The following is an 18,087-nucleotide window of genomic DNA, read 5'->3' on the forward strand; positions in this document are numbered from 1 at the left end:
AGGAAATTTTGCTGTTTTTGGTTATTATCTTGAATATTATTATAATTAGAGATAAACTGTTAACAGCAATAATGTTCAGCAAAGTAAGATTTACAAATAAGTCAACATGACCGAAATGGTCAATTGACCCACTAAGGAGTTATTGTCCTTTATAGTCAATTTTTAACAATTTTCATAAAATTTGTAAATTTTTATTTACATTTTCCACTGAAACTACTGGGCCAAGTTCATTATAGATAGAGATAATTGTAAGCAGCAAGACTGTTTAGTAAAGTAAGATTTACAAACACATCACCATCACTAAAACACAATTTTGTCATGAATCCATCAGCTTCCTTTGTTTAATATTCACATAGACCAAGGTGAGCGACACAGGCTCTTTAGAGCCTCTAGTTTTATAAATTTTAGATTTTATGCTTCTGAGTTATGGGGTTTTATTCATTGAAAAAGGGGGGATTTTACAGTTTTTTTTAAAATAGCTCAAAAATTCTTTCAGCAGTTCTCATGAAACTTTGGTGAATTGTTTATATTTATTGATGTAAACTCCCTTTAGATTTTCCTGGATATTTTATATGACATTGAGAAGTTATTGAACTTTATTCTTCAAAAACGTGATGGGCTCATGACACAGCTGTTTATTAGATTTTGATGTTCCCATGTCACCATCTTATGATGTTTATATTTCTCAACTTGTTTGATTTGCTTGTGTACTGTATTTAAAAAAAATATTAAACCAGGGTTTTCAATATCGCAAACTTGTCAAAACATCTCCAAATTTTATCATTGGTACAAGGACATTATTCGTAAAAATAAGTCAATGTGTAGACATTTTATATGATCAGGTACTTCACATCCAATCTTTTTGGTAATATTCTATACAAAGCACAAAAATATTGTAAATCACCAAAAAAGCTAACCAAACCTTATAACAGACTTATTCAGAAGGGATATCTTTACGATACTTGTCATTAAAGGTGATTTTTTTTTAAATTGATATTGATTCTCTCATAGGGTCTTTGCATCTAAAACCGTTTGTTTGCATGATTTGTTCTTCATTTTGGTTCATCTATATATTTCAGAGTTAAGTGTAACTTCCTTTTTTCTCTGAACTGGTACACATTTTTATGTAGGGGCCAGCTGATGCCTGCCTTTTGGTTTGGGATTTTCCCCCTATGTTGAAGACCCATTGGTGGTCTTGTGCTGTGTCCTGATCTTTGGTCGGATTGTTATTTTTTCACACATTCCCTGTTATTAGACACTAATTGATAAGGGTGTTCACCTAATTTATTTTTGGGATTTACATTTATCCACAATAATAAGCAAAAATAATCACCTCCTGAGAAAAACCTACTATAGTGTATATGTGAGAATTTCAAGCGAATAATTTATTAAATTTTGATGCAATATAAATGTGTTGCATTATAATGTAAAGTTAGAATAATGTTATGTGGTTTGATAATTGTACAAAGAATAACTTCAGTTGTGTGATTTAAGATCATCACTAGGTAAAACATTAAAAGTTCTAAACTAGACATTTAAAGGTCACATGCTCTACTCTTTGAAACAAATTTTGACTGCCCAATTCAACAAGAATAAAATGGTGTATTTCTTGCTTTGATGTTTGTCACTGTACCTTCTAATAGCTGTCATATGTCAGATTAAAAATACAGTTAATTACATATTGTAGTGAACTCAGTAATAGACTTATTTATGGAAGGTTAAACCTGTTTATATGCATAACTACAATACATTCATTATAAAATCTAGACCATACCTCATAAAAGTAAAACAAAACATGAAAAAATTGTAAACATGATTTACAAGTTGATGAAGCAGTCAACTATCCTTCAAGGTGTAGAAATAAACAGTTGGATAGGTTCAGAAGAGATGATTTAGGACAATCTTAAGAACATTTTAAACAGTTTTTATCAAATATGTCATCCATGAACATTTATTTGTAGGGTTCATTTGAGAAGTTGATTGAGATTTACTGTGAACACACTGAGTCATTTGATGGAATAGTGCAAGAGATACTTACCAAAGTTGCTTTAAAAGTAAGTAAAAGTTTTAAATGACACAAATAGTCTATGAAGAATAGCCACCCCAACATTTGTTCTATGTAAGCTATTGATAACAGTTGGTACCTGGCGTTGTTAGTTCATGAAGTCTTTAAACTATCGGAATAATTTGAATTTACATTCAGTGTAAAATTCATGAACTAAACAATATGACCACTGTGGCTAAAACCCAAATATAAGTTTAATTTGTTTTTAGCTCACCTGGCCCAAAGAGCCAAGTGAGCTTTTCACATCACTTGGCATCCTGCTTCCGTCGTCGTCTATCGTCGTCCGTCGTCGTCCTGCAATAACTTTTACAAAAATCTTCTCCTCTGAAACTACTGGGCCAAATTTAACCAGCCAAATTTAACCAAACTCATCTCACCACGACTAAAAATAGAACATAGGGGTAAAATGCAGTTTTTGGCTTATAACTCAAAAACCAAAGCATTTAGAGCAAATCTGACATGGGGGTAAAATTGTTTATCAGGTCAAGATCTCTCTGCTCTGAAATTTTCAGATGAATCAGACATTTCGTTGTTAGGTTGCTGCCCCTGAATTGGTAATTTTAAGGAAATTTTGCTGTTTTTGGTTATAATCTTGAATATTATTATAGATAGAGATAAACTGTAAACAGGAATAATGTTCTGCAAAGTAAGATCTACATATAAGTTAACATGACCAAAATGGTCAGATGACCCCTTTAGAAGTTATTGCCCTTTATAGTAAATTTTTAACCATTTTTCGTTAATCTTAGTAATCTTTTAGAAAAAATTTCTCCTTTGAAATTACTGGGCCAAATTAAACCAAACTTGGCCATAATCATCATTGGGGTATCTAGTTTAAAAAATGTGTCTGGTAACTCGGCCAACAACCAAAGATGGCAGCCATGGCTAAAAATAGAACATGGGGTAAAATGCAGTTTTTGGCTTATAACTCAAAAACCAAAGCATTAAGAGCAAATCTGCCAGAAGGTAAAATTGGTGATAAGGTCAAGATCTATCTGCCCTAGAATTTTCAGATAAATCTGACAACCCATTGTTGGGTTGCTGTCCCTGAATTGGTAATTTTAAGGAAATTTTTGGTTATTATCTTGAATATTATTATAGATAGAGATAAACTGTTAACAGCAATACTGTTCAGCATAGTAAGACCTACAAATAAGTCAACATGACCAAAATGGTCAATTGACCCCTAAGGAGTTATTGCCCTTCGTAGTAAATTTTTAACAATTTTCATAAAATTTGTAGATTTTCACTAATATTTTCCACAGAAACTACTGTTTTAGATAGAGATAATTGTAAGCAGCAAGAATAAAGTAAGATCTACAAACACATCACCATCGACAAAACACATTTTTGTCATGAATCCATCTGTGTCCATTGTTTAATATTCACATAGACCAAGGTGAGCAACACAGGCTCTTTAGAGCCTCTAGTTTATTGATCACAAAACCATAATAGAAGAAAAAACCACTCCAGTATAGTATGATAATCCTGAGGGCCCTTCTTATAATCACATTAATGCCTCTGGGAATAATTGCTGATCACTTTTTACCTGTTTTTTTAACATATCAAATGTGTGCTTTATTTACTATGAAATATACACATGCATGAAATTGTCTTCACCAAATTAGACGCTATTGTAAAATGCAATGATTTCATGCTAAATTAAACAAGTGCAATTATTATCTGTTATATTAAACTCGTTTAAAAGTAATAATTTATTAAAAAAAACATGATTTCCTGTCAATTTGAAATACAAAAAGAATCATGGAAATAAATCCATCAGAATAGTTATTTTGACATTTATGCATGTTCCCTCAACTTAAGGCTATCTATTATCACGTTTCTCGTGTTTAAATTGCGTTTTGAGCTCAATTACGAATTTAAAAAAAATTGAAATCAGATAACACTGGGTTTTCTGGAGGGTTGGGCTTTCCTACGGTACCTCACACAGGAAGTTCAGAGGGGTATAGTGCAAACCTGCAGACGTGTAACTACTGATCCTGATTATTATTGAATTATACATAGGAAACAGCTATTTCCGGTTTCAGGTCCAGTTGATGTAAAAAATCAGAAAAATTCAGGAAATTCTGAATTTTTGGTCCAGATGACCTTCTTTAGACTGCTGAACCAAGATCAGATTCTCTCCCACTAAAAAACTGTTGTGATTAATTTGTTAACTGGGGTCCACTCTGCATGCAGACTACAGCTGGATACCTATATCAGCATTTCTTGTTCTTTGGGGTTCAGATTAAGGACGAAAAATCTTTAAAATTGATGCTTTTGACACCTGATGACCAACTTTAGGACTATGCAATTGGAGCAGGTCAAAATTTATGAACTTTACCCACAGTTCCAAATTAGAGTTATATCACTGTTCAGGTAACTCTCCAAATTATTTAGGATTTTAATTAAATGGACCATAATATAGTTATTTTTATTATTTGTTTTTAAAGACAGTGAACGAATGTGACAAATTTGAATGGAGAACTGATAAAGATGAACGCTGTATCATTCGTCTACGAGCACTTTTATCCAATGTTTTTGAAAGGAGTTGGGATGTAAGAAAGCTGGATGACCCTCATGCAGTTTTTGAACACGCTCTCTCATGGATGCCATTTCCTACTTATATGGAGATGTACCGTAAGTGATATTGCATTAATGTGTGTTAAAATGACATTTAATCTAAAGCCATATCTACCAGGGGAGATAATTACTAGTATATTTATTTATACCAGGTTTTTCTAAAGGATGACAGTCAAATAATTTCCCACAATTAATGTATATATGTATTTTGCATGAAACATCGTATTCTAAATTGGGTGTTATAATATTACTCTTTTTCATGCCTTTTCTTGAGCTATGCAGGAATTTGGTTTGATAAGTTTAAAATTAATTATTCCAGAATTTGGTACCGTGACAGATACATTTTCAATGTTTGTTTTTGTTTGGTGTTTTATTGTACCTTTTTAGCTCACCGGGCCCGAAGGGCTAAGTGAGCTTTTCTCATCACTTGGCATCTGTCGTCCGTCCTTAACTTTTACAAAAATCTTCTTCTCTGAAACTACTGGGCCAAATTTAACCAAACTTGACCACAATCATCATTGATGTATCTAGTTTAAAATTTGTGTTTTTTGACCCAGCCAACCATCCAAGATGGCCGCCATGGCTTAAAATAGAACATAGAGGTAAAATGCAGTTTTTGGCTTATAACTCAAAAACCAAAGCATTTAGAGCAAATCTGACATGGGGTACAATTGTTTATCAGGTCAAGATCTATCTGCCCTGAAATTTTCAGATGAATCAGACAACCCATTGTTGGGTTTTCTGCCCCTAAATTGGTAATTTTAAGGAAATTTTACTGTTTTTGGTTATTATCTTGAATATTATTATAGATGGAGATAAACTGTAGACAGCAATGATGTTCAGCAAAGTAAGATTTACAAATAAGTCAACATGACCAAAATGGTCAGTTGACCTCTTTAGGAGTTATTGCCCATTATAGTCAATTTTTAACCATTTTTCGTAAATCTCCAAGATCTTTTACAATAATCTTCTTCTCTGAAACTACCAGGCCAAATTAATCCAAACTTGGCCACAATCATCATTGATGTATCTAGTTTAAAAATTGTGTTTTTTTACCAGGCCAACCAACCAAGATGGCCGCCACGGCTAAAAATAGAACATGGAGGTAAAATGCAGTTTTTGCTTATTACTCAAAAACCAAAGCATTTAGAGAAAATCTGACAATGGGTAAAATTGTTTATCTGGTCAAGATCTATCTGCCCTGAAATTTTAAGATGAATGGGACAACCTGTTGTTGGGTTGTTGCCTCTGAATTGGTAATTTTAAGGAAATTTTGCTGTTTTTGGATATTATCTTGAATATTCTTATGGATAGAGATAAACTGTAAACAGCAAAAATGTTCAGCAAAGTAAGATTTACAAATAAGTCAACATGATCAAAATGGTCGGTTGACCTCTTTAGGAGTTATTGCCCTTTATAGTCAATTTTTATCCATTTTTCGTAAATCTTAGTTAACTTTTACAAAAATCTTCTCCTCTGAAACTACTGGGCCAAATTTTACCAAACATAGCCAGAATCATTATTAGGCTATCTAGTTTAAAAATTGTGTTTTGTGACCGGGCAAACCAACCAAGATGGCCCCTACGGCTAAAAATAGACCGTAGGGGTAAAATGCAGTTTTTGGCTTATAACTCAAAAACCAAAGCATTTAGAGCAAATCTAACAAGAGTAAAACTGTTTATTGGATCAAGATCTATCTGCCCTGAAATTTTTAGATGAATGGGACAACTTGTTATTAGGTTGCTGCCCCTAAACTGGTAATTTTAAGGAAATTTTGCTGTTTTGGGTTATTATCTTGAATATTATTAAAGATAGAGATAAACTGTAAACAGAATTAATGAACAGCAATTTTAAGACTAAAAAATAAGTCAAAATGACCAAAATGGTCAATTGACCCCCTAAGAAGTTATTGTCCTTTATAATCAATTTTTAACAATTTTCATAAAATTTGTAAATCTTTACTAACATTTTCCACTGAAACTCAGGGACAAGTTCATTATAGATAGAGATAATTGTAAGCAGCAAGAATGTTCAGTAGAGTAAGATTTTCAAAAACATCACAATCACCTAAACACAATTTTGTCATGAACTGTCTGCTTCCTTTGTTTAATTTGAATATACCAAGGTGAGCAACACTGGCTCTTTAGAGCCTCTAGTTTTCAAAAGACAACGTTGGAACCTTTCAATTCTTTAAAAAGCTTTTCACATGTCAGTTAACTGCTAGTAGTCTGTTGTTATTTATGTATTATTGTCATTTTGTTTATTTTCTTTGGTTACATCTTCTGACATCAGACTCGGACTTCTCTTGAACTGAATTTTAATGTGCATATTGTTATGCGTTTACTTTTCTACATTGGCTAGAGGTATAGGGGGAGGGTTGAGATCTCACAAACATGTTTAACCCCGCCGCATTTTTGCGCCTGTCCCAAGTCAGAAGCCTCTGGCCTTTGTTAGTCTTGTATTATTTAAATTTTAGTTTCTTGTGTACAATTTGGAAATTAGTATGGCGTTCATTATCACTGAACTTGTATATATTTGTTTAGGGGCCAGCTGAAGGACGCCTCCGGGTGCAGGAATTTCTTGCTACATTGAAGACCTGTTGGTGACCTTCTACTGTTGTTTTTTTATTTGGTCGCTTGTTGTCTCTTTGACACATTCCCCATTTCCATTCTCAATTTTTTCCTTAACATATCCTATTACAATTTTTTACTAAATGTCAACATAAAATCATGATTACATGAAAATGGCTCTTGTACATTCAGAGTAATTCCATATATACAATGTTATTTGATGCCACATAATTATGAATAAGATTTATAATTTTCACGTCACTAGGCCAAAAGGGTATTGTAAGATATTATCCTTATAATACATTCATTGAAGTATGTACTTTGATCTATAATGGTTTACTTTTACAAATCGTGACTTGAATGGAGAGTTGTCTCATGGACACTCATACCAAATCTACTCATATCTATCATCTACCCCCTACATATCCTTTTTGTTAAAAGTAGCTTGAATACAGTTGTTTAAATCGCCATCCTCTAACCATATATATTTTTAATCATGGTGGTGTATCAATTATATTTGTAAATTTTCAAAGCTTGATTTATGTTAGAGTGATTTCTAAAAATAAGGATATTCATTAGTTTTAGTCTTATAAAATGAATTGACACAGTTAATAGAATTTGAAATGGAAACCTGTAAGACAACTTCCTAACCAAAGAGCAGGTTTTTAAAGGCAGTGCTTTAAGGCCTGACTTTTAAGTCATGAGGTTCATCTTTTCATACGCAATCTATGCAGGGGGTCTTTTGGCCAGAAATAGATCCGGAAATGTTCGAAATTCTCCTCTTCTTTTTATGGTATAATATGGTTTTTGTTTCTTTCATTTACATTGGGTACTAAAGAAACGATCAGTGTGTATTGTTCGTTTTATAGAACTTGTTATTAGTGTGTATTTTGCATTATAAGCAGTCAACCTGACTACAAACTATCATTATGTGTATTCCGTGTGGAAAGAGGTCGGGTCAATTTCGAGTGTTATCTGACATCTAAAGATTCTTTAATTAGTTCAGACGTTGATATAACAATGAAAAGTTGACTGAACATGATTAATATTGCATCTTCTAAAATTCAAAGCGGAATTCGGTTTATGAACGAGAAACCGTAAAGCGTTTTCAATTTCGGTATTAGTTATGTATGTTGTCTACGAATTATCCTGGTTCCTGGTACTACGTTCCGGGTATTAGCTAATTGATATATGTGATGTGTAACATTACGATCGGGTACCAGCCAATCTACGTGTGTATGTGTACATGATTTCCCGCCAAAATGACCGATTTACAGCTATGGAAAATAGTCCATAAACGTTCCGTATAATGATATGCAAATTCATAATTAATCGTAACTTTTTTTTATCTTTGTATAATAAATATAACAAAATGGATTCCACAAAATTGAAAATAGCATTATATTACGAGGATTTCTCATATTTTTCTCACTTCTGGGCGCAGTAATACGTATGTTTTGAAGAAGCTCGAAGAATTTGACAAAGTGAATTGAGAAGGAAACGGATAGATATACGTCCTTGCTATCAGGTAAAACAATTTAAATGTACAGAACAAACACATTTACTTCACACAAATAGTACAGACTTAAGCTTTTTATTGTCTTACACCACTGTAGTCTAGTGTTTAAACGACGGCGGTGACCTACAAGGTACGGGTCATACTGGGTCAAGTCTAAATATGTAAACATATCCACGTGCTATTAGGTAGAAAGCATCGTAATGCAATATCTACAATTTTTCCTCATTTATACATCGTTTAACCAGTTATATTTCTCCTTTATACATCGTTTAACCAGATATATTTCTCTTTCAAATACACTTAAACACGGGTTGTATGTATGTATCTTTTCTAGTGTTTTCTTGTCCTTATTAAAGTTCATCTGTTGATGTTTAAATATTTTTGAACACTGAACACAGGAGTGAATGAATGCAACAATTATATATACTGAAGACTTGGGCTGTACAATGATAGTGTACGTATATCATACTGATAATTATTCTAGCAGTAATTATGTTAATTTAGGATGTAATGACAGGAATATATGAGTTATGCCTCAGGCTTTCTGAAAAAAATATCAACGACAATGTAAACAGGAACAAAACATTTACCCGAATGATGCTCTCTTCTATGTTATAGTTATTTAGGTATGTGTGTTGCACAAGTTTAAAAAAAACTTAAGTTATAAAACTTTTTTTCAGGGCACAAACCCACTTTAAAGAGACTTGTCTACTGCCATACCCATCCTATTTTCATGCACCATTTGCAAACAAGAGACTGAATGGTTTGCAAAATTAAAAATCAGGACGGTGTCCAATTAAAACAAAAGAACTAAACTGGATGAATATTGTAGGAGAAATCTGAGACTACTATAACACAATGTTATAGTAGTCTCTGGAGAAATCTAGAGGAAAGTTTTGATTTGTGAAATTGGTTTTCCTGAAAAGTCATTCATCCTAGCCTGCAGAAAGGAACTATAACTGTCCACCACCAACTGACGAGCTAATGTTGAGCTTCACATATGGAATTACTCAAATACCATCAATGTCTATGTTTTCAGCACAGATTTCACAAGTTATGACACAGCTGTGCTTTTTTTTATACCTGTTAAAGAGTTGTATACTACATTTTATTTTTTTATCAATAAATATATATTGTGTCATTTAAGAACTTGTATTTTGCCAAAAGATGCATACTAGTGAATGAAAGTGGTGCAGTTCATTTTGCTTTGGTATATAGAATTGAATTACAATTGTTCATGTTATTGGAATGCTTATAAAAATAAGGAGATGTGGTACAATGTATATGATATTTAGTGAGTTTATCAAGCAAAAGTGAATAAGAAATAGGTATAAGCAGTTACAGGTACTACTGTACAATCTCAAACAATGAGAAAAACTCATACCGTAAAGAGAATTTCATATTTACAAGTAAGTTTTGTTTTTGCGTTGAATAATTTGTTTTAATTGCAAATATGGGAAGTGGTTAAAATGCTAATGAGACAGCTGTTATTGCCACAGAGCCTTAATTGAAAACTTCTTTTTCATTCATACCTGTAGATTTTGCCTTGAGTTAGAAACATATCTGCCAACTTTTCAAAATGCACATGGGGGTTAACATGGGGCGGTTTTACGTGAAAGATGGTCCATATAGTCCTACAAAACCTTCAAGGGGGCCTTCAAATGGAAGCAGGACAAGTTGCCCCACTGACTAATCGCCCCACTTTTTAAAAAAACGCCACAAACTGATTTATCAAATCGCTCCACATGTGAAATTGGTTAAATCATGTTTAATATTACTCCTGCCAACTCGCCCTACTTATAAAAAAACCGGTATTAAATACTTAGATTAATATATATATATAATTAAAAATAAAAACTTGCACCACTTTAATGAAAACTAATCTACACAGAATACAAACAAACAGAAAATTAATTTAATTACATGTACTATTATTGATATATACTGAAATTATAATTCTAAAAAAAAAACTGATTGTTGAAGAATAACTGTAAGTTTTGAAGCTTAGTTATTTGCATAACAATTGAAAAGAAACCAGTTAAATGTATCAAAATGCAATATAAGGAATTTAACTTATATTCAATGGAATAACATCTTTTTCCATAAGTGGGGCGAGTTGGCATTACTAAATTCATCCTGGTTAATAATATATTTATCTAGATTTCACCCATTTCCATTAGGTGGGACCAGTTGGCAGGAGTAATATTAACGGGATTTAACACTGTTCACAAGTGGGGCGATTTGGTAATCCAGGTTGGGGCAGTTTTTTTGTCGAGCCTGTGACTTTTGTCACAGAAAGCTCGACATATGGATAGTGATCCGGCATCGGTAGCTACGGCGGCGGCGATGTTAGCTCAGTTCTTAAAAGCTTTATATTTTAGAAGGTGGGAGACCTGGATGCTTCATACTTTGTATATGGTTGTCTCATGTTACAAAGATTCCGTCAGTCACATGTCCAATGTCCTTGACCTCATTTTCATGGTTCAGTTACTACTTGTAAAAAAAGTTAAATTTTTTTGTAATGTTAAATTCTCTCTTATTATAAGTAATAGGATAACTATATTTGGTATGTGCGTACCTTGCAAGGTCCTCTTGCCCGTCAGACAGTTTTCACTTGACCTCGACCTCATTTCATGGATCAGCGAACAAGGTTAAGTTTTGGTGGTCAAGTCCATATCTGAGATACCGTATAGCGGGTTATTTTCACGGGTGTAAAATTTCGCGATTTTCATTGAACAAGTTATACGAAATATTTTGGCGGTTATTATTTTTGGGGATTAAAAACTTTTATTAATATCTTTGTATGTACACCTTTAATTTGACGGAATTTATTTTGGCGATTTAGTTCTGTCCGCGAAAATAAGTGAAAAATTTGCACCCCGCGAAAATAACCCGTTATACGGTACTATAAGCAATAGGTCTAGTATATTCGGTGTATGGAAGCACTGTAAAGTGTCCAACTGGCAGGTGTCATCTGACCTTGACCTCATTTTCATGGTTTAGTGGTTATAGTTAAGTTTTGTGTTTTGGTCTGTTTTTCTTATACTGTTTGCAATAGGTCTTCTATATTTTGTGTATGGAATGGTTGTAAGGTGTACAGGTCTACCTGGCAGGTGTCATATGACCTTGACCTCATTTTCATGGTTCAGTGGTCGAAGTTAAGTTTTTGAGTTTTGGCCTTTTTTTCGAATACTATATGCAATAGGTCAACTTTATTTGGTGTATGGAAATATTTCATGATCTACATGTCAGTCGCACAGGTTTTATTTGACATTGATCTCATTTTTTACGGTTCATTGTTCAGTGTTAAGCTTTGTGTTTTGGTCTGTTTTTCTTAAACTATCAGCAATAAGTCAATTTTATTTGTTGTATGGAAGAATTGTAAGCTGTACATGCCTACCTGGCATGGTTTATCTGACCTTGACCTCATTTTCATGGTTCAAAGGTCAATGTTTAGTTTTCTTGGTTTATGTTAAGATTATGTGACAGTTGTAATAACGCTTTATTATTAGGACTATCAACATGATATCAATGATAAGAAAAGAAGGCGAGACATTTCAGTGTGTGCACTCTTGTTTTTAGAGTGGGGCGAGTTAGTGAAAAAGTGGGGCGATTTGTCATGGATTCCCTTCAAATATATTCTAATGTGGTTTTTGGCTTCTTCGTGCATTAACAAGCTCATAGCCATTGTTGAATTAATTGTTTTCTTTAAAATAGTCGACAAAATTGCTCTTACAAAATTTCCATTTGGGAGCCTCGAGCTCGATGGGGGAAATACTCTGCAAATACTGACAGTTGACAGGTATGGTCATCAAAAAAGTTGACATGTTACTTTGTACATTTACCATTATGTTACTTGATGTCCTTGCTATACACACAGTACAGAGACTAGTCAATCTTTGTGAACTATTTTTTATAGGAGTCATAGAATATGTGTATACAATCAATAATTAAAAATAGTCTATTTATATTGAAAAGGAAAAGTTCTTATATGTCTAAAGAAGAGGGACGAAAGACACCAAAGGGACAGTCAAACTCATAAATTTAAAGCAAACTGACAAGGCCATGGCTAAAAATGCATTTCATCGGAGGCACATAAAATATACTGTAAACAGTAGACTAGATATAGGTGAACTAGGTACAAAAGAACTCTAAATCTTAAATTCTACAAACCACCTCTGTTCTATGGAAGATAATGATATAACTGGACTAGAAATACACACAACCTGTAATTAACTGCCTTTACAGCGCTTTCGCGCTTTGATTTTTTCTATGGTCGGGTTGTTGTCTCTTTGACACATTCCCCATTTCCATTCTTAATTTTATTTTTTACAGAGTTTGTCTTTAGTGCCATGTGGTGGCAGAAGATTGCCTCCCCGTGCTTCAGGTTTATGCTCTTATAATATACTAGATTATGGAGTGTGTGTTCGAGCGAGAACTGCTCTAGCTCATTACTTTAGGAATATTTATCAAAAAGTAGTATTTCAATATTCAGCCTCATTCTACTATTTAGTCGGGTAATTAATACTGATAGCATTTTACATTTTTGGCCGAACATATTTATCAATTTTACATAACTTAAATTATTGTATGCTGGTTCATATTCTGTATATATATTTTGACAATACTGAGCTACCTCTTATTTGTTATATTTACAAGAAATCTACCCAGAAATTTGTGTTTAATTATAGTCAATTGTGTAAAGATGTTAATATCAGTGAAAATACACCTACTTTATGTATTTGTAGTACCTCGAAATATATTTATGGACCCATTTCCCATGTTATAACTGGAGATCTTAACATCGTTCAAGACCGAGAGTTAAAATCATTCCTCAGTAAAGGACCTAAATATCGTCCCCCGTCAATTATTAATTGGAATGAGTGTCGTAATATCATCCACGAGTCACTCCTTACTGACTGTATGAAATGGATAAAACGGGAAAAAGCTGACAAAAAATCTTTGGACTCTTTTTTAAATTCAGTAATGAAGATAGTTGATATAGGTATTCAACATTTTAAAGAACATTTTACTATTAACAATAACCACAATAGACCTATTTCTTGTATCAAACATAAACTAAAAGAACTAGCCAAGGAATTTGTTTTTGTCCCGGCCGATAAAGCTGCTAATAATATTATTATTGTTTGACGTAAATTTTACATTGAGGTTCTGAAAAAAGAAATCACCAATTCACCAACATTCCAACTGACTCCATTTTCAGAAAACGACATCTGTAACAAACATAAACTCTTAGCTACCGCTTTACAAGCAGAGCCAAATACAATGAAAGTTCCAACTATGTATTGGCTCCCGAAGCTACACAAAACACCTTACAAATATAGATTTATTTCGTCTTCAAGCCATTGCTCCACTACTTAATTGTCTATTCTTCTTACCAGCACATTTGGTACAATTAAAAATCTGATAATAAATTGTTCAAATAAGACCTTTGAAAATAGTGGAATTAATTATTTTTGAAGTGTCAAGAACTCTTTGGAAGTACTTGATAAATTGCATGCTTATATTGGTGATTTTGAATCTGTTGAAAGTTTTGATTTTTCTACCCTGTATACCACATTGCCTCACATTCTCATAAAGAAAAAATTCACACACCTAATTAAATTGGCATTTAAAAAGTCAGAATGTGAATATATATGATTAAACTCTTTTAGGTCATTTTTAGCTCACCTGGCCCGAAGGGCCAATTGAGCTTTTCTCATCACTTGTCGTCCGTCGTCCGTCGTCGTCGTCGTCGTTAACATTTTAAATTTTGAACTTCTTTTAGAAAACCACTGAATGGAATGAAACCAAACATCGCATGAATGTTTCTTATGAGGTGCAGACCAAGTGTTGTTACTTTGTAGCCGATCCATCATTCAAAATGGCCGCCAGCGGGGGACTTAGTTTAACATAGGACCCTATGGGAAATGCATACAAATGACTTCTTTTAGAGAACCACTAAATGGAATGAATTCAAACATGGCATGCATGTTCCTTATGAGTTGCTGACTAAGTGTTGTTACTTTGTAGTCAATCCATCATTCAAGATGGCCGCCAGCGGGGGACTTAGTTTAACATAGGACCCTATGGGAAATGCATACAAATGACTTCTTTTAGAAAACCACTGAATGGAATGAAACCAAACATAGCATGAATGTTCCTTATGAGGTGCTGACAAAGTGTTGTTACTTTGTAGCCGATCCATCATTCAAGATGGCCGCCAGTGGGGGACTTAGTTTAACATAGGACCCTATGGGAAATGCATACAAATGACTTCTTTTAGAGAACAACTGAATGGAATGAAACCAAACATGGTATGAATGTTCCTTATAAGGTGCTGACCAAGTGTTATTACTTTGTAGCCGATCCATCATTCAAAATGGCCACCAGCGGGGGACTTAGTTTAACATAGGACCCTTTGGGAAATGCATACAAATGACTTCTTTTAGAGAACCACTAAATGAAATCAAACCAAACATGGCATGAATGTTCCCTATGAGGTTCTGACCAAGTGTTGTTACTTTGTAGCTGATCCATCATTCAAGATGGCCGCCAGCGGGGGACTTAGTTTAACATAGGACTCTACGGGAAATGCATACAAATGACTTCTTTTAGAGAACCACTGAATGGAATGAAACCAAACATAGCATAAATGTTCCTTTCTTAATGAGGTGCTGGCCAAGTGTTGTTACTTTGTAGCCAAATTTAAGAATCTTTTTTTTATATGATTTTAAAAACCCAGGTAGAATCAGGTGAGCGATACAGGCTCTTGAGAGCCTCTAGTTTAGGAGCTATAAACAAAAAAACTATATTAATTGGACATGCTTTGATGCTATATATGCCCTTGAATTATTACTAGATAACATTTTTGTTCGCTTTGGGGATTCCGTATATCGTCAGATTATCAGAATTCCAATGGGGACTTATTGTGCACCACTTATTGCGGACCTGTTTTTGTATTGCTATGAGTTACAATTTATGACAAAAATAAGCAAAGACCCATTGAAACAACATCTGATAAACAAATTTAATAATACTTTTAGATATTTGGATGATATTTTGGCTCTCAATAATGACGACTTCAGTATGTATATTACAGAAATTTATCCTGTTGAACTTACTTTAAATAAAGCTAATACTAACAATGACCACTGCCCTTTCCTCGATCTCGATATCTATATCACTAACGGAAAGCTGAATACTAAAATTTATGATAAAAGAGATGATTTTTCATTTCCTATCGTTAATTATCCATTTTTAGATATATAAACACCGTAAGATGGTGACAAGGGAACGTCACCATCTTACGGTGTTTATATATCTCAACTTGTACGATTCGCTTGTGTATGTAACAATGTTTTAGATTTTAACGAGAGAAATTTATGTATTACTGAAAAATTATTACAACAGGGTTTTCGATATCACAAACTAGTCTAAACATTTATTAAATTTTATCATCGGTATAAGGACATCATTCGTAAATATAGCTCAACATGCAGATTTCTTATACGTTCAGGTATTTCACATCCAATTTTTTATGGAATTATTCTTTATAAAGCACAAAGGTGTCAGTATTCACCTCAGAAACTAACAAAACCTTTGAATAGACTTATAAAGAAGGGATATAGTTACGATACTGTTGTCAGGTCATTAAAGATTGCATATTTTGGCATTAATATTGATTCACTAATAGGGTCTTTGCATCAGAACTAAACACATTTATTAAAAAAACAGTTGTTGGCATGTTCTTCTCAAATATGTTATGATGGTATGATACTAAACCCCTAACGGGAAGGATTGTGCCTGATGTACATATGATGAAATCATAATCTTTCAATCAGTTTAATTGAAGTCTGAAGCTGGCATGTCAGTTAACTGCTAGTAGTCTGTTGTTATTTATGTATTATTGTCTTTTTGTTTATTTTCTTTGGTTACATCTTTTGACATCAGACTCGGACTTCTCTTGAACTGAATTTTAATGTGCGTATTGTTATGCGTTTTACTTTTCTACATTGGCTAGAGGTATAGGGGGAGGGTTGAGATCTCACAAACATGTTTAACCCCGCCACATTTTTGCGCCTCTGGCCTTTGTTAGTCTTGTATTATTTTAATTTTAGTTTCTTGTGTACAATTTGGAAATTAGTATGGCGTTCATTATCACTGAACTTGTATATATTTGTTTAGGGGTCAGCTGAAGGACGCCTCCGGGTGCAGGAATTTCTTGCTACATTGAAGACCTGTTGGTGACCTTCTACTGTTGTTTTTTTATTTGGTCGCTTGTTGTCTCTTTGACACATTCCCCATTTCCATTCTCAATTTTTTCCTTAACATATCCTATTACAATTTTTTACTAAATGTCAACATAAAATCATGATTACATGAAAATGGCTCTTGTACATTCAGAGTAATTCCATATATACAATGTTATTTGATGCCACATAATTATGAATAAGATTTATAATTTTCACGTCACTAGGCCAAAAGGGTATTGTAAGATATTATCCTTATAATACATTCATTGAAGTATGTACTTTGATCTATAATGGTTTACTTTTACAAATCGTGACTTGAATGGAGAGTTGTCTCATGGACACTCATACCAAATCTACTCATATCTATCATCTACCCCCTACATATCCTTTTTGTTAAAAGTAGCTTGAATACAGTTGTTTAAATCGCCATCCTCTAACCATATATATTTTTAATCATGGTGGTGTATCAATTATATTTGTAAATTTTCAAAACTTGATTTATGTTAGAGTGATTTCTAAAAATAAGGATATTCATTAGTTTTAGTCTTATAAAATGAATTGACACAGTTAATAGAATTTGAAATGGAAACCTGTAAGACAACTTCCTAACCAAAGAGCAGAAAATGTCGAACTCTGAAACATACAAATAAACCAAAATTTTAAAAACAGACAAGACTGACCAAGTCAGAGGTTTCTGACTTGAATTTGCATCAAATACACAATTCAAGATCGCTTAAACACTAATCAAAAAGTTTATTTTAAAATATTTTTATTTCAGGTAATAAACCCAAGGCATTAGGTGAAGAATGTCAGAAGATATTGAAGAAGTTTGTAGCAATCATAAAAGATTTTGTTCAGAGATTATTAGAGGGGACTGTTTTAGTCAAAACATTGAGAAAACTAAAAGAAAAGCATGAAAACTTTCAAAAACTGATAATGGCAATGAAATTCAGCAATGTTGAAGTCATCATGAATACACTAACCATCAGATCCAAAGAATTACAGGCTTTTGATCAAACTTACCAAGTTGTAAAAGAATTTACTCATGTCAGTATTCACTGCAAAGGTAAGCTCAATTTCCTTCTTGCAATTGGC

General features: G+C 33.2%; 1 protein-coding gene across 1 annotated transcript in view; it reads left to right on the forward strand.

The window, feature by feature from the left end:
• The window catches only part of LOC134722103 (E3 ubiquitin-protein ligase rnf213-alpha-like), a 148,554-nt gene that overhangs the window by 11,317 nt on the left and 119,150 nt on the right, over nucleotides 1-18,087 (forward strand). The window contains exons 8-10 of the mRNA XM_063585590.1: nucleotides 1,962-2,054; nucleotides 4,519-4,705; nucleotides 17,771-18,058. Of these exons, the coding sequence (XP_063441660.1) occupies nucleotides 1,962-2,054; nucleotides 4,519-4,705; nucleotides 17,771-18,058 (568 nt within the window). The remainder of the gene's footprint in view (nucleotides 1-1,961; nucleotides 2,055-4,518; nucleotides 4,706-17,770; nucleotides 18,059-18,087) is intronic.

Source organism: Mytilus trossulus, chromosome 6 (assembly GCF_036588685.1).
Source record: "Mytilus trossulus isolate FHL-02 chromosome 6, PNRI_Mtr1.1.1.hap1, whole genome shotgun sequence".
NCBI classification, from domain to species: domain Eukaryota; kingdom Metazoa; phylum Mollusca; class Bivalvia; order Mytilida; family Mytilidae; genus Mytilus; species Mytilus trossulus.